Consider the following 23,430-nt stretch of genomic DNA (forward strand, 5'->3'; position numbering starts at 1 on the left):
AGATACTGCAGGGCTGGGGCCATGCAAACACCAGAGCACAATGAACACCAAGGTAATGGCTTTGGAAGCTATGACAGACACAGAGCCCTCATTTTAAGTCAGAATCCCCAGTGTCTGTCAGATCCAAACTGCAACCCCCTCTCTAGCCTCCAAGTCAGAGCTTTGTGCTTGTACTCACTGCTAGGCCAGTTTTACCTTCTCCTGCTCTGCATGCAACACCCTTGCCTGAGTGTGTTCATTTGTTGTTTGCAAGGAGTTGTTTCTCTGCTCCATCAGCAGGTTGCTCTGTTCAACATACCTGGGAAAGGAGGGGAAACCACAGAAAGCGACTGAGCACAAACACAAAAGGGGACTCGGGAGCACCTATTATGGAGGAAGGACAATAGTGCTTGTGACAGAGCCTCACTAAGAGTACGTTCCAAAACAACTCGGGATATGCGGCTAGTTAAGATCTAGGGACCATTAGGCCACCTAGTCTGACCTCCTATACAGCTCAGGCCACCCTCCCTCGCTCCCGACAGCCACCAAAAATGAAATCGAAGCTGACAGCCCACAGGAATTGATTATTCTACAAAGAGACGAGGAGGGGCCGAGGTGCTCCAGTGATTGACACCACCTGCCTTGAGCGGGAAATGATTAAATGAGACATGCCCAGGTCATCTCGGCAAGTAACCTGCACCCTGTGCCACAGAGGAAGGTGAAAACTCCCCCACCCCCCGAATCATCGCTGCCAATCCGAGCTGGGGGAAACACCTTCCTGAGGCAACATACGCAATGAGTTAGAACCAGCCAGCCAAGCACGGAGCGAGAATATTCAGGGCCACTCAGAGCCCGGGCCCACCCTATCCGTGGCCTCATCTCCAGCCATAGACATTCCTGGTGCTTCTGAAGCAGGGAAACCCCCTCTCAGCCTACACAGGAGTGGAGGGGAGGGGGCTTCCCTTCCTGGCTGGCTGAAGCAGAAGCTTTAGGACGGTAAGAGGTCAACTGGAGAGGACTCCATGGCTGCCGAGCTCTGCCCAGCACCATCACACAGTTGTACCCAAATTCCTCCTGCTTCTCAGAGATAATTAAGTTGTTTGCTCCCACAGCTTTAACAGGGAAGCTGTCCAAGAACCTCCCCCCTCCAATGGCTAGAAACCTCCTTGTTTCCAGTCTGAATCTGCTCATGCCCCGTTGTTCATGCCAAGCCTGTCCTTCGGCTTAAGCGGCTCTTCACCCTCCCTGGTACATACTTTCCTAATGCACGTGGAGAGCAATCGCATCCCTGCTCTCGGGGCTGCAAGACTAAACCAGCTAAGCTCCTCTCCGGTTAGACCCTTCATCATCCTAGCAGCTCTTGGTTGCACTGGCTCAAGACTGATGAATTTAAAAACTGGAGCATGAGCAACCGGAAGTGTACACACTATTCCAGCATAAGGGAATCCCGAGATAGGAGGAAATTGGTTAATATCTCGGTTCCAGCCTCCTGCCAGGAGAACAGTGCTGCTGCAGTACAATCAAGTGTTTCACATCCGAGTGCTGGGGCTTTCACTACTGCCTTTGGGAGACTAGGCCAGTCTAGAGACATTGTATGGCACATCCCCAAGAACAGCGATCAATGGGGAATACATCCCATGCATCAGCATTCATGTTCCACCTAAGTTTTTCCATCAAGGTGTGGAATAAATTTTGTTCTATACACCGAGGCATGTGCAGATGTGCACCAACAGTAGAAACATATGCTGCTGACTGTGAGTGCTCTGCTAACCAGCTGGGTGGAATCACATCCTGGGTGGTTGCTCAAGCACTGGACTTACAGGGAACACTCACCAGTGGCTTCCCCACTTGACCCGAAGGAGCAGCAGTAAGAATAACCAGAGTGCGGACACAAAAGGATTGTTGTTGTGATGGGGTCAGGGCTCAAGTTTACGGCCACTCCCAGTTTCAGAGATACACACACCTCAAGTACCTACTTCTCCTTGTGCTAGAACCCAAAAGAATCTAGGTGTCCCTCCCCCGCCCCCGACCCGCAATGATCTCTGTTCCACTCTGCACTGAAACAAAGACCTCCGCTACAGGCAAAAGCAAAAGCAAAAGCACAGCTAAGTAGCCATGTCTGTAGCCACGAGGGGGCTGCACCCTCCCATCGCTCACCGCTGATTCCGCTCAATCAGTTCACTGATCTTCTCGTTCTGTTCTTCAATCCGACTGCTCTTCTCAAATATCTCCTGCTTCAACCGCTCATTCTCCTAAGGCGTAAGCACAGCATAGGAGCCCAGTCATCGTCGTTAGGGTGGCCGGAGGCATGCCCCCTCCTGCCAACTTCATTTGCCAAAAAACATCAAAGCAATGTCGCTACCGCTGAGGCAGCTGCAGAAGACGGTACGTGTTTCCTTGCCGAGGAGCTGACAGGGCTACTCTAGCGCTCAGCCCCCTCACCTGAATGATGCGCTGGATGTTGCTCATGATCATGGCAGTTTCCATGGTAACTGAAGAGATGCCAGGCAGCAGTAAATTGTTGCTAGTGCTTTGTTTCTGTAACTCCTCCACCTGAAAGGAACAAACCACATGGAAGCCATGTCCCAGGAGGGTGTGAATCGGAGCCTTTAGCCCAGACTAGAAGTCACATGACTCCACAAGCAATCAATTCAAGCTGTCACAACTTCACCTAGACACACAAAATCGGTGAAATCGCATCTTTTATCGAACCGACTTTTGCTGGTGAACAATTCAAGCTTCCTAGCTCCACTTGATCACCTGCAGATTATGCATGGAAACTGCAGCCACGTGGCCCTGTGCAGGGCTGTGGGCTCCCTTGGAGAAGAGGCATTAAGCAAGAACAGACAGTGCCCTCATCCAGATCATCCCGCTGTCACGAGGCGTTTTTAAAGTAGTCAAATCGCATGTGAAATTTCATTAATGAAAGCTCCACCATTACAAGCCTAAATGATCGCCTAACACAGCAGCTTGAACTCCTCAATAGGCAAGTGGCTTTATCCCTTCCAAACATGCCACCCCCCTAATGAGGTCAGCAGGGCTCTCTCCTCTACCGCCAGGTCTAGCGCCTTACCTTGGCAGCCAGATGATCCATTTTATCGGCTACTTTGCCAACAGCCATTCGGATTTCAGTGTTATGCTGCCGAGCTTCTGTCATCAAGAACGAGGTGACGTCACTAGGGGCTAGAATGGGAAGGAGAGGGAGGACTGGTTACCGTGGCAAAATGCCACTGCAGAAGCAGAAGTATTAGCACCGGCCCATGTTCAAAGCCTGGCTGCTCCGGGGGCTACCGTCTGGTTCAGGCAATCTAGAAGATGAGGCATGCTAGTGCTTTAACGAGAAGGACCCAGGGCGAAGGCTGCAGGATATCAATGAAGGTGTCTGTGCAATTCACACATTTCCAGGCCAGAAGGATCATCTAGTGCAGCACGGGGGCGGGGCTACGTCTGCAAGCCACATCTGGCCTGTCGGACTCTTCAGTCCAGTCCTTGAGCGCCCACTGGGCAGGGGGCCAGGAAGAGCCAGCCCAATTTCCAGGCAGTGCAGTGAACGGGGGTGGCTGTTGATCTGCTGCCTCACCCCTCTCTCCCGCCAGAGCCAGAGCGGTGCCAGCTCCAGTATGCTGCGTGGTGCAGCTGCAGTGCCAGAGCCCTGGGCAGTGTGGTCAGGGGCCAGGCCACGCGCCTCGCTGTCTGGGACGCAGCCTCCCCCAACCCTCCCTACCAGGTGCCCGTGGCAGTGAGCCCAGCTCCTGGGCAGCAACGGGACAAACTCCAGACCCGTAAGCACAGTCACCAGAGCAGGACCCACCTGCTCTCCTATGGCTCCACCCTCAGGCCAGAGCCTCCACACGACAGCCAGTCTCCTCCCCCGCCTCGGTACCACCCACATCATGCCCCTGCCCAGAATTTCCATACCCAGGTGTGGGCCTCAGGCCAGAGAAATGCCCCAAACTATTCCTAGAGCAGCATCCCCCCCCCCGCTATGAACACGGCACAGCCCACTGGTGCCACCACTGTGTTCCGGTACAGAAAAGCCAACGCCAGGGGATGCGGGGGAGCAACTGCCTGGGGCCCACATCACAGGGTGCCCCGCAAAGCTGCTGCTCGGGCTTCATCTTTAACTCAGGGGCCAGGACTCAGAGCCCAGGCTTTGGCCGCATTTGGTGGGACGTCCGCTCTCTGCCTTGGGACTCAGCAAGTCTAATGCGGCCCCGGAAGCCTGGCTGCGAACCCGGCACCCTCAGGAAACATCCACTCGCTCTAGAGATTGCTAACAATAGAGCCTGGGTAACTTCCTCCCATGGGGTATTTACAGTCGGACGTATGCAGCATTACGGGCCAGCCCCCGGACCCTCACACCGGACTGAAGAGCTCTGTTAGAGGCATTTGTTCCCCGTGCAGGAATTTAAAGATTTGGCAGCCACAGTGATGGGATAACTCATGCCGTGGAGCGATTAACGACGAATTTACAATGACATTTAACAGGTGGCTCTGTTAGAGTTGTTAGCCATGTGCACACTTGAGAACAGGCCGCAGGTATTTCTTACCCATTTTAGTCCCTCCCCAATCGTGCGTTTCAGAGTGGGGCAGAATCTGAACGATAAAGGATCATTTCATTCTTATCAGGCATTAAAAAGATAAGGTGACGCAATATAAAACCAAGCTGGTAGACGTAAGGGCCCTGAACAGGGTGGACGTGCATCTGCCTCCAGTCCTGTGTGGATATTCAGTACAAAACGTAATTTACAATGCACCAGTGCAGCTGAGAGAGGCCGTATGGGGCGCATACCTTGGAAAGGCGCTGGATACATCTGTCCTACAGGCTGGAGCTGGGAAGCAGCAGCAGTCTGTGAATAGGAATATGCCATTCCTGCATAGGGCTAAGGGAAGAAGACACGTCATTTTGTTTTGTTCTAACAGTTTCGGTTACATGCTAGTCACTGTAATTTCTGTTACGGATGAAGATCTTATTTAATCTGCAGAAGAGAAGGGTGAGGGGGGGATGTGAGAGCAGCCTGCGACTTCTCTGAAGGGGGTTCCAGAGAGGATGGAGAGAGGCTGTTCTCAATGGTGGGCGATGGCAGAACAAGGAGCAATGGGCTCAAGTTGCAGTGGGGGAGGTCTAGGTTAGATGAGAGGAAAAACTCTTTCCCCAGGCGGGTGGGGAAGCCCTGGGCTGGGTTCCCTAGGGAGGGGGGTGGAATCTCCATCCCCAGAGGTTTTTAAGGCTTTGCTTGACAAAGCCCTGACTGGGATGATTGAGTTGGGGCTGGTCCTGCTGTGAGCAGGGCTTTGGAATAGAGGACCCCTTGAGGTCTCTTCCTACCCTGTGATTCTATGAAGTGTCCACTGTAGCCATTTTTAAGGAAGAACAAGAACGAACCCATTCACTTCAGTCTGACTTAGAGATGACTACCACAAAATGCAAATCATTTCTCTCCCGACAAGTTTCTCTCACTCAGGAAAAAGAACTGAAGCATTTGCAGGGAGAGGGGGGTGTCAAAAAGGCTATTCCAAGAGTTTCCATTTAATACAAAATGACAGTGCTTGGAATTGGCTCAAAAATAAATTATTTTTAGAAACCCCGGGCCTGTTCAGTAGTGTTTGAAGTGGAGGAGAAACACTTTTCCTGCTTTAACCAAAGCTGACACATTTTCTTTACATGAAGGAGTGAAAGGCAGTTGGAATTTAGGCGTTAAAACATTCCACGTGGTTAGGTCTAATTGTGGGACAATCTTCTGGCAAAGGAGCTGCCTGTGAAAGTTACACAGATTTGTTTTGACAGGTAGGTGTGCTCAATAGCTTTGTTTGTGTGCTAGGGTTTCACTGTGGAATTTTACAAGTGGACCCTTTTGACTGGCCTCTCAACTCCAGTTACAGAGAATGCAGTTGCGCTAATTTATTTTCTTCAAGTAGCTCTTGAATATTATTTCCCTGATTCATTGTTATGTTAAGTTAAAAAATTTAAACACCAATGTCAGGAAAATCACATTCTCTTCTGGTCATTTAGGACTAGATTTTCAAACGAGGATACAATATGAACCAAGGTTTCAAAAGAGCTCAGCATGTTGGATGTGCTCTTGAAAATCCTGGCCTTTCGTGATTGTTCATTTCTTGATTCAATTCATTTCTTTAAATGGATTCTAGTACTAGAGATTTAAACAGTTCTTTCGGTGCTATTAATCCACTAGACTTCCTGCCGGTTGCTTAATTTCACTGCATTCATCTTGGACAAAGTAAGCAGACTAGTCAATTTCACTTCCATACATTCCAAAGTCAGACGGGCTCATTATGATTGTCTAGTCCAGTGGTGGGCCCATGGATCCTCTCTGCCCCCCCACGTGCCTCTCATGCACTGGGACACCGGAACCCCACACTTCCTACTCTTGCCCCTCACTCCCAGCACTTTCGGAGTGCCACAAATACACTAGTTCATGTTGCTTTCCTGCTCCTTCCCAACCCCACCAGAGCTGGAACTCCCTGAATCGGCTGTTGGCAGCTGTTTCAGCTATGGGAGGGAGGGGAAGGAGGAGAGGCTGAGGGACTCCAGTGCACAAGATGGGTGTGGGGAAGACGGGTGGTCCATGGGCCACAGATGGAGCCCCGGGAAGCTGTGGCAGCTGCAGCCCACTGGGATGAAGGAGGGCCACTCGTGCAGCCCACTCACTATTCTTGGTTGTCCATTGCTGATCTAGTCGGACTTGCCACACAACACAGGCCATAGAACTGCCATAAAAGGATTCCTAGAACAGGTCATTGAAACCCCCCAAGCCTATCGTGACAACATTTCTTACCATAACTCTTGCTATTCACTTTCACGACACCACTTGTGAAGTGCTGTTTACCCTCTTCACATAATTCAAGAGCCAGGGTGACCCACTGAAATTAACAGGCTGACACATTAATGGATTAGCAACTATCAACCTGTGGAACTCATTGCTGGGGTGGCTGTGAAGGCCAATAGTAAGTTAGGTAAGTTCACGAAGGACAGGTCCATTGATGGCCTAAGGAGATTGTGAAAAATCCAGAAATTTTTAAAAGCAGGTTAAACAAACCCGTTAGGAATGGTCCAGGTAGAACAGTCCTGCCATGAGGGCAGGGGACTGGACTAGATGACTCCCAAGGTCCCTCCCAGTTCTGTGACTCCATGGCTATTAGCTAACAGGGTCAGGGATGCAACCCCGTGCTGTGTCCCCTTAAACCTCTCACTGCCAAAAGCTGGGACTGCATGACGGGACGGATCGTTCGCGGATTGCCTGTTCTGCTCCTTTCCTCACAAGCACCTGGTACCGGCCATTGACAGCAGAGCGTACTGGGCTAGATGGACCACTGGGAGGACCCAGAGTGGCCGTTCTTATGTTCTTTAATTATTCTTGTGGCTCTTGTCTGAACCCTCTGATGTTCCAACATTCTTCTTTGGGTGGATCCCCTCTTCCCAAAGGCGAGAGCACGTGTCTAAGGGAGCGCTGCTGCCAGATGCACGATAGGTTCTACTAGTCTGATTTCAATACCTGAAAGCTCTGTGCACTTCCAGGGAGAGCTGACGGGGGCTGCAGGGTTGCAGGCATGAGGGCAGCAGAGGGTGCTTGGAGACCAGGAACAGACGGAGGAGGCACTGAAAGGAACGAGAGAAGACACCTGGCACAGTAAGTCTCCTTTGTTGCTCACAGTCATTCCCAGTTGCCTGCATTATTTGACACAAGTGTATGGGCCCTCGGCATGGTTCACAACTACGGGACACGTTCCACAAGCCTGCCGAAGGAAGATTAAGGGCTGTCTACACTGCAAAGAAAGCAAGTGTTTGGCCCCAACCCGAGTCCCCGTCACACACAAACGCTGCGTGTAGTGCTTTTAACTCACGCTGTCTGGTGTGCTGGGGTAAAGGTTAAAGCTTCAGTGAATACAACCCAGCTGCTAACAAGACCACTGTGTAGCACAGAAGCCAGCTAGCTCCTCTTGAATGCTAGGAGTCCGCCAAACCTTCCCACAATTCCCCTTCTTCCCCTCATGCACATGGAAAGTTCAGAAATATTCTCCCCCAGTGGATTGGGGGAGAATTCCTACAGCAGCTCACTGAGCCATGGGTATGTCCCCAGAAGTCTTAGTGACAAGTGGACATAAGCAGCTCAAATGTTACTTTGCTTTGTGGCCACTTCTATATAAGCTAGGCTAACTCAAGAGAAGTAATCGACTCCCAGCCTCATGGGCACAAGAAATAGCCCATCTGGGGAGCTGAGTGATGTGAGTGTCACTCACTAGTCACTTCCTTCTTTCTGTTCCTTAAAGGCACACACCATTTGAGCAGCAGGAAGTGACTGAACATGCTAGTTCATCAGTGCAGTTCCTACTTATCAAATGCAAGCAGGCCAGTTCATTACCTTGTGTTGTCAACTGAGGCAGTACGGCGTGAGCAGGCTGTGAGAAAGGTCTCTTGGGGGATGAAGAGACAGGCTGTGCTGTTCCTCTCAGTGTATTTGGGTCCTAAAACAGTCACAGATCTCAGTCAGTATTAGTAAGCTAACAACTCAGCCAAAAGTTTTCATGCACAGCCACTCCTAAGACCAAATATGATTAGACGTGGAAATTAAGTTTGACAGGAAAGCTAGCCTCACATGGAACTGAATATCAACAGTTCTAGTCATTCAAGTAGAGCCCTGCAAACCTGCAGATATCCACAGGTATCTGCATCTGCGGATGTGGGTGTGGATATCTGTTTTATAGCAACAGGTATCTGCAGGTACGGATGTGGATATCTGCTTTATATCCACAGGTATCTGCATCTATATCTGCGACTCATTTTTCAGACACAGATACCAATTTTGTATCTGCGCAGGGCTCTGCATTCAAGGTGTCCCAGCAGAGCTGCTAAAAAGCAGAAGACACTGGCAGGTAGTCACCCTGTAGGCAGGCAGAGCATCCACTGCACTCAGCAATAGCGCTCTCACAGCCTGGAATGTGTATCAAACCTACATTTTAAGGGTAGTAGTGCTTCATGACGCACCTCTATTTCTGAGTCACTGGAGTCAAGCTGGGTGCCTGCTGTCCCTGCAAGGAAAGGTAGCATAGGCTGTCCCATTTTAGCCATCCGGGAAATAAGCTTTGCTTTTGCTACATCAGGATTCTGGAAGAAACAATTGACAATTACTTTGCCTCTATCTTTTAACCTGTTTTTCAGTGTCCTCTTGACACTAATCCTGAGTACTAAGGCTCTGCATGGACTTGGCAGTACAAGCTTTGTTCAGTCTTTCAGCTAGCCAATGAAGAAAGGCTCTGTATATTTAGAAAATTCCTAGGATCTGTTGGCCCTTTAGATAATACTTTAGCTAAAGAGAGAATAGCGTTAATATTCTGTTTTTACATTTGATTTTAGTCTCCTGAGTACTATCTGGCTATCTATGGCACAAACACATTAACAAGATAGAAAAATAAGCTGGGGGAGGCAATATCTTTTATTGGACCAACTCTTTTTGGGACCAGCTTCACGAAGCTCACCCTCAGGTCTAATTAAAGAAATCAGAGCATCCAAGCTAAATCTAAGGTGGGACACACTGGTGAGTTCCTGCTGCCGCATGGCTTTTAAAAGTGTGCAGGTTTTCGTTGAGAACAAGGACAGAGGTCAGATACGGAGTGTTTACTTTGTGACAATGCACACAGAAATGTAAGGGAATTAAATCCTTCCTGAAACAACTCCAAGGGACACACTATAACCTCATCCTCCAGGAACTTATGCCAGGGACCTCCTATATACACAAAAGTACACTAACAAGGGAGCCCAGGCAAATCCATCACATCTAGCTGAAGGAACAACAAGATGCACAGAAACCACCTCAAGCCATTCCCCACACATGGGGTAGTTTCCTTCTGGACACAATCAACTTCCTCCAGAAACTCCACCACCTCCTTTAGAACACCATCCTTGCCACCACGGATGTCAACCTCTCTATACACTACCACCCTGGCCATGATGGAATTGCTGCCTCTCTCAAATATCTGTAAGGTAATGTACCACACACAGAAATCCAACCCAAACATTGCTAAGCTCATCCAGTTTAGCCTCACAGAGAATAATTTTAAATTTAAACAACAAAGTCTGTCTATACCATTGGAACTGCCATGTGTACTGGGATGGGTCCCCAACATCCCAATCTCTGCATGGAATACGGAGACAAAACTTCTAGAAACATGCACCACAAAGCCAATTATATCTCTGAGAGATATCAACGATATTTTCATCCTCCGAACAGACAACTTAACACCTTTGTAAGTTTCCCTTACAGCTTCAGTTACCTTGACCACCCCACCCCTTCATCAAACTCTCTTCTAAAACACGCCCACATCAGCTTCCTGGACACCATGATAAACTTAGCAACAAAACCCTAGGAACGACAATACACAGGAAGTCCCCTGATCATTCCACCTACCTTCACAAATCCAGTAACTACACAAAACCCACCCAAAAACGTTATCTACAGACACTCAGATACCACAGAATTTGCTCTTAGAAGGGAGGCTGGGATAGACGCTGCAATACACGTCAACCTGCCTTCCCAAAAAAAGGACACATAACCAGAGAAGTAGCTTGCACCATGAAACAGTACACCTACATACAGCAAGAGAACCTGCTTCAATACAGAAAAACCGTACCAACGTACACCCCTACTTACCAGCTTCCAGCCCACACCATAACCTATCCAGAGTGCCAAACAATTACACCCCATGACAGGGACCACATGCAGGACTGTGCCTGGCTCCCTGGAATCAATGGTAGTATTTTCGGCTGTTTTGCAGCTGCTTCCTGCTGGTGGGCTCTGACCACTATGCAGCCTGGCCACTCTCTGCCCTTCTGTGGCATTTTGGTGGCTCCAGAGAGGTTTATGATGCCAGGACTCTTAAGCAGACTCCTTCTTCTGTACTATTTCCCACTCCAAATGCTGGGGTGCCCGCATGTCCAAATGCAGCTTCCATCAGGAGCTACTTTAGGCAGAGGTCTCTTTCCTTCTTTGTGTGAGGCTTGAAAGCCTCACAAATTCTGCAGCACTCTGAATGATGAACTTCCCCCGGCACCGAAGGCACGAGTCGTGGGAGTCGCTGTTTGGCATGGGCTTACGGCAAGCAGCGCAAAAGCCTTAAAGTCTTGGGCTTGCAACATGTCCCACAGCCCCAGGCAGGTGAGAGGACAGAACAATCCCACTCACCAACTAAACTACCAACTATAAGCCTAAAACAACAACAACCGAGAACTATGAAGCTGAGGGAGCACTTGCAAGCAAACGACCACTGTTCCAACACCGCCATGGATGGGGAGAAGGAACTGAAGGGGGAGGAGGAAGGGCAGATTGGCAGGGCCATATACTGAGCCCCATGAAGGCGCCACTCTAAGGAGCTGCTCCCCAGCTGATTTGATGTGGGCAGCTGAGGGAAAAAGTTCTTGACATTCATGCACACGGTGTGCACACACCTGGTTGGAATCGACAGGATCACTCAGAGCAGACACAACCCCCCCCCTCATCCTCTGGTGAACAAAGCAATCATTCTGCATCAGACTTCAGGTCTTGTCCTTCAAGAAAATCACCATGACACCTACAAAACACGAGCTTAGGACCTTAAATCCATAATTCTGCTGAACACTCAAGAACAAGGACTTGACAGAGACATTTGTCTTATGGTCCATTACAACTTGTAACCCGCTAGTGCCTACTAACCTAACCCTCTGCTATCCCACAACTGCAGAGGAATTCCTTTAAGTGGCTTTCTAGAACAGGTGCGAATCCCTTATGCTGAACAATCTGCCCCACCTACCATTTAGTTTGGACTCTGGTTTCCTTCTCCATATGGGGGAAGAACTCTGTGATGCATAAAAGCTTGTCTTTTTCCCCTACAGAAGTTGGTCCAATAAGAAGTACTGTATTACCTCATCCACTGTCTCTCGCGCGCATTTCAGGACCAACGTGGCTACGACACTGCCAAAGATGGAGAGTTTCATCCCTGAACGCCCATAACTGATTCTCCAAGTTAACCAACTCCTTCATTCCATGGCTGTGCTCCCTCTGTATAAGGGATACAAAGGAGTCCAGCTCGCCTCAGTCGTCCATTCTGTCCTACAGCACACTGGAGACTCTTACTTCACTGCAGGTTACAAGCTTTACTTTTGAGGTCCTCAAAAATTAAATGGATAGTAGGGATGCAAAAGCCTTACTGGAATGCTTACCCAGTGAACTGGCAGCCTGGCCTGGCCAGAGCAGCCCCACTCATGGAGGGCTGTGCTGGAGGATCTGCTTGCCCACCGTGGGCTGGCTGCAGGACCCCAGCCGCAGAGGTCCTTGCAAGAAGGAGCCCCCACCGTGGGATCCCAGCTCTCTGTGGTTAACCAGTTAACTTTTTAAATGGATATTTACATCCCTAATAGATAGTAAGTTGACTATCACCATGGTATCTTAGTCGTACATATAAGAAGAGAGTTAACTCTATTAACATCCAGGGAGCCAAAGAAATCAAGTCTTTAAATGCAAAATTAATACAAAGTTACCCTTTAATGGTCATTGTACAAAAACCTGTTTAAAAAGAGTACATGGACTCGTATGTCCTTGAGTTCCCCACCCACAACTAAAAATGACAGGGAAATCCTCAAGCTCGACTACAATGCCTCTATACGATCAAGCAAGAGGGATTCAAAGCAGAAACCGCTATTTGAACTCCACCATCCTTGCAGACAAACCCTTACCCAGGGAAGTGGGGAAAACCTGACCCTTGGGGGATAACCTTCAGGCTACTGGGCAAGGTGAAATGAAAAGCTTTTTTTAAGACTGGAGCTACTGAAGAGGCCCCTCACCATTAACAGGATGACAGATGCAACCTTTTAAAACGATTTACCAAATGAGAGGCCAAAGGCAAGTGAAGGAATAAGACTGTTTCTCTTTCCAAACGTCAGGGATGACAAAGCCCCTGAACACAAGGAACATAGTTGTTTCAGGCTCCTCTGAGGTGATTGGCTGTTGTAAAGAAACCATGAGCTGCAGGGGGCTTGTATATTACAGACAGATAATGTTGCCCAATTATTTGTAAAACCACTGTTTCAGGTTGAATTACACTCAAGCATTCCAGCAGCTCTCCAGGGAGCTTAGTTTTAAGTATAAAACTCTTGCTGGGAGTTCAAAGTCCCAATGTGAATTCTGAATGAACCAGGAATAAGGCTTCCCAGGTGTGTACAGCACCCAGCAGAACTAGGCTTTGATTCCAAGTGAGGCTTCTGGATAATAACATAATAAAAGTGTTGGAGATAATGCCCTCCTTGCAGGCATTTCAGATAGGCCCTTAGCATTATTTGAATAATTTGGGCAAGCCTTAGGGATTTTGACATTCCTGTACACATTTCACATTAGCTAAAGCAATACTTACTGCTAGTTGTTCACTTATAGAGTTAGACTTGGCCCGAACAGCTGGCTCGCTGCAGAGGAAACAAGTACAGGTTGGAATTAAAGTTAGGAAAAATATCTGAAGAATGCACTAAATTTCTAAGTTACCCACTAACTGCAATCCCCACAAGCAAAACTTCTCTTTTCCTATCAGAAGATATTTCAATACTTCATGTATGGAAAGCTATTTGTAACCAATTTTGCCTCTGGACCACTGTTCTGTAACAAATTCAATGACTGTGGAATTACAGAATACACAGGTTGTTGATAAGTATTATTAAAACAAATACCTACTGTACACCCCCCCACCCCTCTCCAACCTTATACTTAGCCACCCATTATTATATTATACCATGAGTATTTCCAATGCTTGAGCCATTTCTCCAATAATGAGAAAATGGAATTTGTTAGAAGTGGTATGTTATTAGTATTTATTATGTGAACTAGACAGCTATTTTTGTCATGCTAATTGAACACTGCGTCCCCACAATCTGATGCTAACTGATGACCTGATCACAATCTGAAACAGCCTTTCCTCAAAGAAAGTTACCGTATTTTCCGGCGTATAAGGCTACTGGGCGTATAAGACGACCCCCTAATTTTTTAGTTAAACGATAGGTTTTCGTCTTATACCCCAGCACCCCTCCGCCTCCCCGGCTTTGCTCCCGGTGTCCCTGGTCTGCTGGAGACAGTCCCCAGCAGACCAGAGGCACCGGGAGCAAAGCCGCAGCAGCGGCAGGGTCCCGCGCCTCTGAGGCTTTGCCAGAGCAAAGCCTCAGAAGCGCGGCACCCTGCCGCCACTTCGGCTTTGCTCCCAGTGCCTCTGGTCTGCTGGGGACCGTCTCCAGCAGACCAGGGACACCGGGAGCAAAGCCTCTGAGGACGCCCCGGCAGCGGGACAGCCCCGGCGCGCCTGGGCTGCCCCGCCGCCTGTATACCCGGCGTATAAGACGACCCCCGATTTTTGGGGGATGTTTTTTAGCATCAAAAGTCGTCTTATACGCCGGAAGATACGGTACAACTAGAACTGTGCTGTTTTTCCAAACTTTGTATCACCAGTCACATAAGTGGCTTCCATTTGGTGTAGCAATAAAACAATCAAGAATTACAACACTGGTCATGTCAGATCAGTGGCATGCTGCACAGCAATGAATCATTCCATTGCCTTCCACTCAGATTGTGTCAAATCCCAAAGCAAACCTTATCCAAACAGCAGAAAATGTTAACGTTTTTGAACAGCAAATGTTATCTGTGATTCTGATCCTGCAATGAGGTCTGCACACAGATCAGGGCCTATGTTTGCCAAACATTGCATACATTTATACCACTATAGGAAGTGTTTATTTTCCTACCCAGGCTTCGGAGGTATTGAGGAAGGAGGTAATCCGACAGGGTCTGCAGAGAAGCTGTCTGAATTGGGTACTGGGGAAGATACAGATGAATCCCTAGAACCAATACTCTGTCCATCAGAGCCAGACTCCTTTACCAGCTTCACCTAAGAAAATCACAATGAAGATATTTCATGCAGATCTGTTTTTCTGGGTCCCGAAACAACTCTTTAGTATTCTGCTTCATTCTGGCCAATGTTTTATTCATCACACTATCATTTGCATTAGAGCAAAAATTTACATCTATTTAGGAATTATAGGTTTGAAGTTTCCCTTACCATTTCTTCATAATTTGATGAAGGCTCAATTTATTTTTTTCCTGGACATCTTACGAAGAAGTAGTAAAGAGCGCTCTCAAATCAGATGTGGTTTAGTAATGCAGGTATTTTTTGTACGTATCCTGATATTTTACTGGGTACATGGAAGCTTCTGATTCATGCAGAAGGGGGGTTACTATTTCACAGGTAGAAATGATAGAACCAGCAGCCCAACCCAGATATATTTTTGTACATCTGGAAAACGACACTCACCCGCTTCACTTCCACCTCGAAAATCAGGGTGGAATCAGGAGGAATGCGACTGGCTACTCCTTGGGACCCATAAGCCCATGCTGGAGGAATAATGAGAAGTCGTTTTCCTCCTTTCTTCATCCCGATCATCCCTTCTTCCCAACTCTTTACATTTCAGAAATACAAAAGCGAGAGTTGATTTGTAAAGCTCAGCAGCATGAAAATATCTGCAATCATTCTGTTACAGCTGTTCTAGGCCAGGTTAAAGGATCCAGGATGCATATTGAAGAGTTTCTTAAAGATCTGGAGTGTTGCTCCATTTAGGATAAAACAAAGGACCTATAATAGCCAATTAAGAGCTCATCTCTGCACCCGCCAGCCTGCTCCTGCACCCTCCCTCCTACCTAGACCCTGGCTCCCCAACCACTGCACCTTACCTCCCACCAAGACCCTGCACCCTCGCCCTGATCCTGCAGTCTACTTCCCACCCAGATTGCCAACCTTTAACCCCTGCCTGCACCCTACCCTCATCCACAAAAGCATCCCCACCCCCAAAACTAAACCCCTCATTTTTGGCCCCTCACCAAAGCCTAGAGGGGCAAAAATCTACTAGCCTCAAGCCCCTGGAAGAGTTAAACCGGTCTTGGGGCTGGATCTTGAGGGGAGTGTATTTCTCCTGCTTCCTGAAGAGGGTGCCCCCCCCTTTCCTTCTCACTTGTGTGTGGCCCCCAACTTCTGAGACTGATTTTTCTGTGGTTCAGTAGCCCCTGACCCAAAAAAGGTCCCCCCCCACCCCTGCTTTAGAAAGTAACCACTGGTAGTTTGTTCTCCTGTAAATTAATAAACTGGCCAATTAAGTGCCATGCTTAAGTCTAGATGTAGCATTTAAGAAAACTCATTGTTTTTGCAGAAAGATGAGTACAGCTACAGCCCTGAGACTTAGTTCTTGGGTACATGGGGGTATAAATCTAGCCCACAGTAGCTTCCTGTATACGGTATTCAGATGCATGCTGCCGCTGAGCACAGCTCTGTGGTCCACAGCAGCATGGTCCAAGCAGACACTTACACTAAGGTCATAGCAGGCTAGCGTGGGGCAGATTTATGCCTGGATTTGCACAAACAAGCCTGTGGCAGACAAGCAGCTCTCCCCCTCCTCCATCCAACCTGAAAGAATCTCAGATCTGCACCAGTTTGATGGACCCAAGTGGGGACAGAGATGCACAGGTTGTCTGTAGAGGAGTTAAAAAAAATCCCACACGCAGCTTCAAGTGATCTGAAAGTGTGGGGGGGGAAAAAGAGCAACAGAATACATTCTCCCCAAACCGAGTTTCCTCACAAGGAAGCTACTTTTCTGGGAGCTGTGCAGCCTAAATGTGCTGCCTCCAGAAAAGTATCACGGCATCTCCTGATAGGAAGATTTGTTTCCAAATAGGCAGCTTCCTTTCTACTGCACAGGAAAGTTCTACAGACGTCCCTCCCTTTATTACTGAGAGAGAACAAGGACAATGCAGTAAATGTAGATGTGAGATGCTGTGCAAACCAAGGAGAGATTTTTTAAAAAGCCAGCAATTTCTTTCATGTCACTGATACAAGCACTATTCTTGCTTCTTATCACACTGTCATGGATACAACAAAAGCTATGTTGCTTTGTGAGAATCCAGACAGAACTGTCAGAAGTTTTCCAAGATCTAGGAGACTTTTTCACACAGAAGATGGAAGGTAAAGTTCTACCTTAATGACTTTTCCAGAACCCAGCTTCAGACGCAACAGCTTGTCCTTGTTGATGTTTGAATCAAACACCTATGGAATTGAAAGTTAAACGGTACAATCACTAGGATTTCCTACCATGGGGCTGATGAAGTTTGTAACTGTAAGGCGGTATTCAAAAAAAACAAATAATGTCCTTTATTTCATACTTAGCACCTCTTCTGTCATTCAGCGTGGTTACTCAAAACTGACCGCTAAGCAGGGGAGGCAGAAGAGTGACGCAGCATACCCAGAGTTTCTAACCAACTGCCCGGTAACAGTTCATAGGCATGCAGTAACTAGAGACGCAGGCTTGAAAAGCAACTTTAAGTTCTACAGCTTGGGCAAGAGTGAATCAAATTAAATACTACATAGCCAGATTGCAGTAGTAATAGTACAATGAACCTGTCTGGGAGATTACTGGAGACAACTAGATTTTAACTTCTGTAAAGCATTATACATCTGTATAACCTTAATGCTCTGCTTTATGGACTACCAGTTTAAATGGACAGACAGTGTCTACATCAACGAAAGGAAATTAGACCTGGATCTTCTATATTGTAGCAGAGATCACAAGCCACAGGGCCATGGGAGTGTTGCATTATGCTTACATCCTAGTGACTTGCTTCCCAAAGAAGGAATGATCACCTTATTAAATATGTATCTGGCTGGAAAAATGTTCTTCCCTTATAGCACACGGAGCTGACTGAGGATAGGATGTATAGAAGAGGCCTCCCTGTGCATTTTTTTTAAGCTTAGAGAACTTCAAAATAGGTTGTTTGTAGGAATATGATGCTCTCAACCTCCCTCAAAGATTTCATAACCAATTAGTTACTAAACCAAGCACAACCTGTGGTGTAAAAGTAACATTTTCAAACATTTGTAAGTTTCTAGAGAGGCTCTGATGGCAGATGTAAAGTAACACCTGAGGCCTGGTAAAGCCATTTTCAAAGCTAGAATAATTAGCTCTGTTTTCATGGCTCTTCTGTTTAATATCCGTGCTGGGTATTAAAAATAAGTATTTTGATCATCTTTTCCTGAATACTTATTAAATTTATTACTATCTCCACTGTTCAATACTAAAATGAATTTATTAAGATAATTTTCTGGTTTTTTGCACACAAATCCTATGTGTGCGTCAGTTTCCCCTATATTTAGTATCGCTGCCCAACGAGGGAAAATAGAGATATAAGCTTGCTCTCCATGCAGACTAAAAGACAGAAGGGCCTCTTTGGTCAGTTCTACACTATGGGGTTAAGACAACCTATGTTATGCAACTCCAGCTACATCAACAACAATGTAGGTCAACTTACTGTGGTATATACCTTATGATTTTGTTTGGGTGGAATACTAAAGCTAACGGGAGTGAGATTGGGGGTTGATTTAGTGGGTCTTCATTAGACACGCTAAATCAAGCTATAGTCTATCAATCACTGCAATACTGATCTCCTGGTATTGAAGACAAACCCTCAGTTGTTGATCCTCTGGATCTGTGATACCCTATCACAGGGTAAGTTTTGATGAGAAAATACTTTGCCTGTCTAATAATTTTCAGATTACAAGTCTCTTCCAAGGATGTACATTTGAGAATATGTAGTATTAACCCATTCCTAGCAGCAAAAGCTCTTTTACCTGCCCAAGCCCATTGTTCTGGAACAGCCAACCGGTATAAGCAACCTCCAGAGAGTCTCCTACTTCCAATCCCTGCCCCTCTCCAGCAATGAGATCCTGGTACAGTACTGAGTCCAGTGAAGGGCTGCTGTTTGATTTGGCAATGCAGAACTATAAAGGAAGTCCAAACATTAGCACCTTTTGTCTATGGCCAGCTGCAATAGCACAACAAATTCCACATGGACCAGGCGTTCTCAAACTTCACTGACAACCAAAATTACCACATGAACCATGAAGCAAGGGGATGGGGGTAAGGGAACCACAGCCTGCTCCAGGTGGGGGGCCAAAGCCAAAGGGGACATGTAACCTGAGCCCAGCCACCCAGGATTGAAATCAAAACCTGAGCCCTGGGTTGTGGGCCCGGGGGGGCAGGGGGAGAGAAGAATGCAGCACCCTGCTACTTTCCACTGTTAGACGTAATCAGTGGAAACTCTGAAGTTCCAGACCAAAATGTTTTTCACCTAGTATCAGCAGGGAAAAATAAAGAGCCGTGTGTTTGGCCATGCTGACTTTGTAAACAGATGGCCATCTGCCTGGAGAGGTTAGAAACCCTGGGCTAAAATTTAGTTTGATTGGTGGGAGACAGATCCAGAGCAGAGAGGTAAAAAGGGCTGAGGGACTCTGCATTAGTAGTACGGATGTGAGCCAGTACTCGAGTTGAGTGCTTGACGACTTGCTTTCTCCCTCCCCCCACTGCTTCTGTATGAGAGGCAGCAAGGGGGAGAGCGGGGAGAGACAGGAGTCAGTGCTGGGGGGGGAGCTGGCTTAAAAGCCAGTTCCTCCTAGCACCGTCTCTGCAGTGCCACCTCCCCCCACTCTCCACTGCCTCTATCAGAGGGAACACTGGCCACAACCCACTTTGGGGTCCTATCCAGTTTGAGAACCGCTGACTTAGACTGAAGACATTTCTCTCTCTTATTCCCTACTGTACCAGAAAGAAGCCATGTGGACATTACTGATGTTTCCTCTCCTCATGCAGCATTTCCCTGATATGTAAAATGAAAATACCACTTCCCTCAAACAGGGTGCTGATGGATTTAACTAACTTTTAAAAACACATCTTTGGATGAAAGCGCTACAGAAGCATGACAATTGGAAACATGCTGCCTGGTATTCAAGTGAGCCAAACAGGATGCCAGCTAATCAAAACTCAACCAGAATGTAGCACATTTACAAACCTGCAAGATGCATTTTGGTCCTACTATGGTGGGGAGAGGAAACTAAACTGGACTTTGATTAAGAATGCAGCTTAGCAAGTTGTGAGTAACCATGATTTTTGTTTGATGGTCTGAATCTAACTCCACTGCCAACAACATAGGCAGAGTTAGCACAAGAATGCAGCCTGTGCCTTCAGAAGATTACCTGTTTGCTGAAATCCATGGCTGCCTTTTCTGACTCAAACATGATAGACCAGTTTTGTTGCTGATCATCATAAAATGTACAGTAGTTGTTGGGCTGAACCTATGGAAAAGGAAAATCAGTCCCATATCAAAATTAGAAAGAATCTACTTATATGACAGAGGAGTTTTATTGCTTAAAAACTAAGCAGGCTTAGATGCCAGAAGTTAGCCTTTATTACTCTGATCAGTACCCTTAAGAAAAGTGTTTAGAGTTTGTTAAATATATGATTTACAAATTTCCATATAGGGCACAATTTCCCTAAAACAGATGACCCAAATTAGGCCAGGAAATCTCTATTTTGACAGTTAAGTGCCTTGATCTTCAGAGATGCAAAACATATGCAGGTCCCAATCACCAGGAGCTGGTAGGTAATTAGCACTTCTGAAAAATTAGCCTCTGTCATTTTGGGTCCATAGCCACAAATTTAGGAGTCTAATTTTAGGAACCCAGGTGTAACAGTTATTCATTTAAAAAAAAAAAAAAAAAAAAAAATCTGTGTGTTCTTCAGTTTCTCCGCCTTACTTTGCATTGCTACCCAGTAGGAAGTAAAGGGTTACGTTTGCTCTGAGAATAGACTAAGCCACAGGGGTGGGGAGGGTGCACGTGTACACAGGCAAGCTGGCTGAATGAACTGAATGGATCATTAAAATTCGTGCTGAAATTGACCAGAACCACAGGGTCCCAGGATGACAAAGACACAAAACCCATCCTCCCCAACAGCCACTGAACCACCAACACTTGACCGCAGGAAACACCAGCAGTTAGAACATGGGAACTGAACTGGAGAACAAAGGGGAAGAGGTGTCAGGGTTAAGGTTGAGGCTCAACAATTAACAGGTTAACCTTCACATCCCTACTGCATATACCAGGGGTTAGGTCAGTAACTGTGTTGCTCAGAGGTGTGCCTCTGTATCAGAGGCAGCAAGAGGCGGGAGGTGGTGCTTGTGGGGAGTCAGCTTAAAAGCCAACTGCCCATGAGCACCGGATTCCATGCAGCCGTCTGCCCCCCTCAGCCTCCATGGGATGCTTGCACAGCCTCTGTCTGCTGGGAGCTCTGCCCTGTGGACTGAGGCTGCTGCTACTTCATGCTGCTGCCTCTGATGCAGAGGCAACAGTGCGGGGTGGCAGAAGGCTCACCAGAAGTGGGGTCAGGAGAGCACTACTGGCTGCCTGCTCTGCCTCCGAGGACTATCGAATAAACGTGTAACTACTAAGTTTTGATGCAGTTTCATTATCATTCAATTACTTATTATCTAACATTCCCTACATATGATTAGGGATGTAAAATCACATTTAATCAGTTAACCACTTAAATGGGCACCATGCTGCAGTCCCGGCTGGCAGGGGGCTGCTCCAGCTGGGCTAAGATGCCAGTTAACCATTCCCGTCCCTACACAACTACTGAAAAATAAAGATTTTCTAATGCAATCTTACCGTGAGCATAGACCCTGGATGGATCCTGGCAACCGTGATCTGCTGCTGCTGACTGATATAAAGGATGATCTTGTACTTGATTCCACATGGAGGGAGGAAAGGAGGGGAAAACAAGGGGGAAAACAATTAACTCCCAGTCTGAAATTCTGGTGTGTACTACAGAGATACAGTAGCAGTAGGGCAACTGTTTGCCAAGTGTACCAGCAGTAAGAGCAATCAAAACAATTAACCTTAACTGCTGAACTGTAAATAACAGTTTGCACTAGTCTCAGCATGAATCTATGCATTTCTGTATTACAACATGTGCAGAACATGCATACACGTATAACACTCCTCCGTCTACACATACTTGGCCTGGACACTCACCTCACAGCTCTTAAATATTCATGTGCTAAACACCTTGCTTTGGTTACACCAAATCAGCTGTGATTCTGATTCTGTATTCTGCTTCCTCCTACTGTACAGTCTAATGGAAACGCTGAGCACTCTGCGGAGCTGCGTTCAGGTACGTCTCCTCTAGATGTCATGCAGCCTAGCAGACAGAGCACCAGACCAGAATTCAGGAGATCTGGGCTCTGGTTCCCAAGCCTATCACTGACCTGGCCCTTGGCAAGTGATTTCACCTTCAGAAGTCAGACTAGATCGGGGTAATCTATTCTCTTTTGTCAAGGTCCAAATTTCTTGGTCAAGGTATAGTCAAGATTCAGACTTCAGAGAAAAGAAAATAAGATTTTTGGGTCCATTCAAAAGTGCGTAGCAGTCCAGATTTGGCCCGTGATCTGCCTATTGACTACCCCTAGACAAGATGATCTCAATACTCCCATCTGGCCTTAGAACATATGACCCAGTAATGGGGCAACCTAGGTTACTGAGCGGGCTGAATGAGTGTCCCTCCATCTCAGTGGGACGCAAGATTGTCATAACCAAGATGGTCTCTGGGCTAGAGTAGTTTGCTATGTTTGTTCACATAGAATTCGCAGGGGGTGCCAACTGAACGGTAGCAGTGCTTTGAGTGGATGCAGAGAAAACACATGGCTCACAGTCAATGCTGTGTAATCAACATGCACCTCACAAGCCCCTGTTCTGCATGTGTGTCACTTCTGCAGGTTGCCCACGTCTGATATGAACCCTTCATCATGTAAGATTACTATAATGTATCTATGCAAGGGATATGGTAATGGATAGGTGTTCATGCTCAGGGTTTAGCTGATCGCCATATTTGGGGTCGGGAAGGAATTTTCCTCCAGGGTAGATTGGCAGAGGCCCTGGAGGTTTTTCGCCTTCCTCTGTAGCATGGGGTGCAGATCACAGCTGGAGGATCTCTGCATCTTGGGGTCTTCAAAGTATTTGAAGGCTTCAATATCTGAGATATAGGTGAGAGGATTATTCTGGGAGGGGTGGGTGAGATTCTGTGGCCTGCACTGTGCAGGGGGTCAGACTAGATGATCATAATGGTCCCTTCTGACCTTAAAGTCTATGAGAACTACAACTTGAAACTTCTTGACTTTTGAAAGCTTAACCACAGTGCCATTGTTTTTCATTAACACATTAATTTCCCAGGATTGGTTCACTGAAAGATGAAAAGATCTCAATACCCTGGCAGATCAGTTAGCAAAGACCAGCAGGTATCTAGCCAGATTAAGTATACACATCACCAGTTTACTGAACAGTAGTCCAACCAAGGCTAACAAGTGCAGATGCATAGCTGAGCACAAATTCTTTTATAAAAACACAAGAGAGCTGTATAGGTAGTATAAACATCTTCTATCATGCTTGGCCACGCCTCAACCTCCCTGTTCACCCCAGACTTTTTTTGGGGAGGAAGTTAAAAACAAACTCAGAAAAAAATCTCAACACCAGTGAAATTTTTCTGTTTTTTATTTTTTA

The 23,430-nt window shown here is 47.0% G+C and overlaps 1 protein-coding gene across 4 annotated transcripts in view; it reads right to left on the minus strand.

Annotated features, from left to right (window-relative positions):
* Positions 1-23,430, minus strand: part of FKBP15 (FKBP prolyl isomerase family member 15) — a 48,438-nt gene that overhangs the window by 14,652 nt on the left and 10,356 nt on the right. For all 4 annotated transcript variants that reach the window (XM_075905219.1, XM_075905220.1, XM_075905221.1 and 1 more), the window contains exons 5-19: positions 21,544-21,618; positions 20,071-20,169; positions 18,670-18,819; positions 17,023-17,091; positions 15,313-15,456; positions 14,747-14,889; positions 13,378-13,426; positions 8,984-9,103; positions 8,361-8,463; positions 7,494-7,597; positions 4,772-4,862; positions 3,053-3,162; positions 2,422-2,532; positions 2,137-2,231; positions 196-298 (exon numbers count right to left, since the gene is read on the minus strand). In XM_075905219.1, coding sequence (XP_075761334.1) covers positions 196-298; positions 2,137-2,231; positions 2,422-2,532; positions 3,053-3,162; positions 4,772-4,862; positions 7,494-7,597; positions 8,361-8,463; positions 8,984-9,103; positions 13,378-13,426; positions 14,747-14,889; positions 15,313-15,456; positions 17,023-17,091; positions 18,670-18,819; positions 20,071-20,169; positions 21,544-21,618 — 1,566 coding nt within the window. The remainder of the gene's footprint in view (positions 1-195; positions 299-2,136; positions 2,232-2,421; positions 2,533-3,052; positions 3,163-4,771; positions 4,863-7,493; positions 7,598-8,360; positions 8,464-8,983; positions 9,104-13,377; positions 13,427-14,746; positions 14,890-15,312; positions 15,457-17,022; positions 17,092-18,669; positions 18,820-20,070; positions 20,170-21,543; positions 21,619-23,430) is intronic.

Source organism: Pelodiscus sinensis, chromosome 22, assembly GCF_049634645.1.
Source record: "Pelodiscus sinensis isolate JC-2024 chromosome 22, ASM4963464v1, whole genome shotgun sequence".
Taxonomy (NCBI): domain Eukaryota; kingdom Metazoa; phylum Chordata; order Testudines; family Trionychidae; genus Pelodiscus; species Pelodiscus sinensis.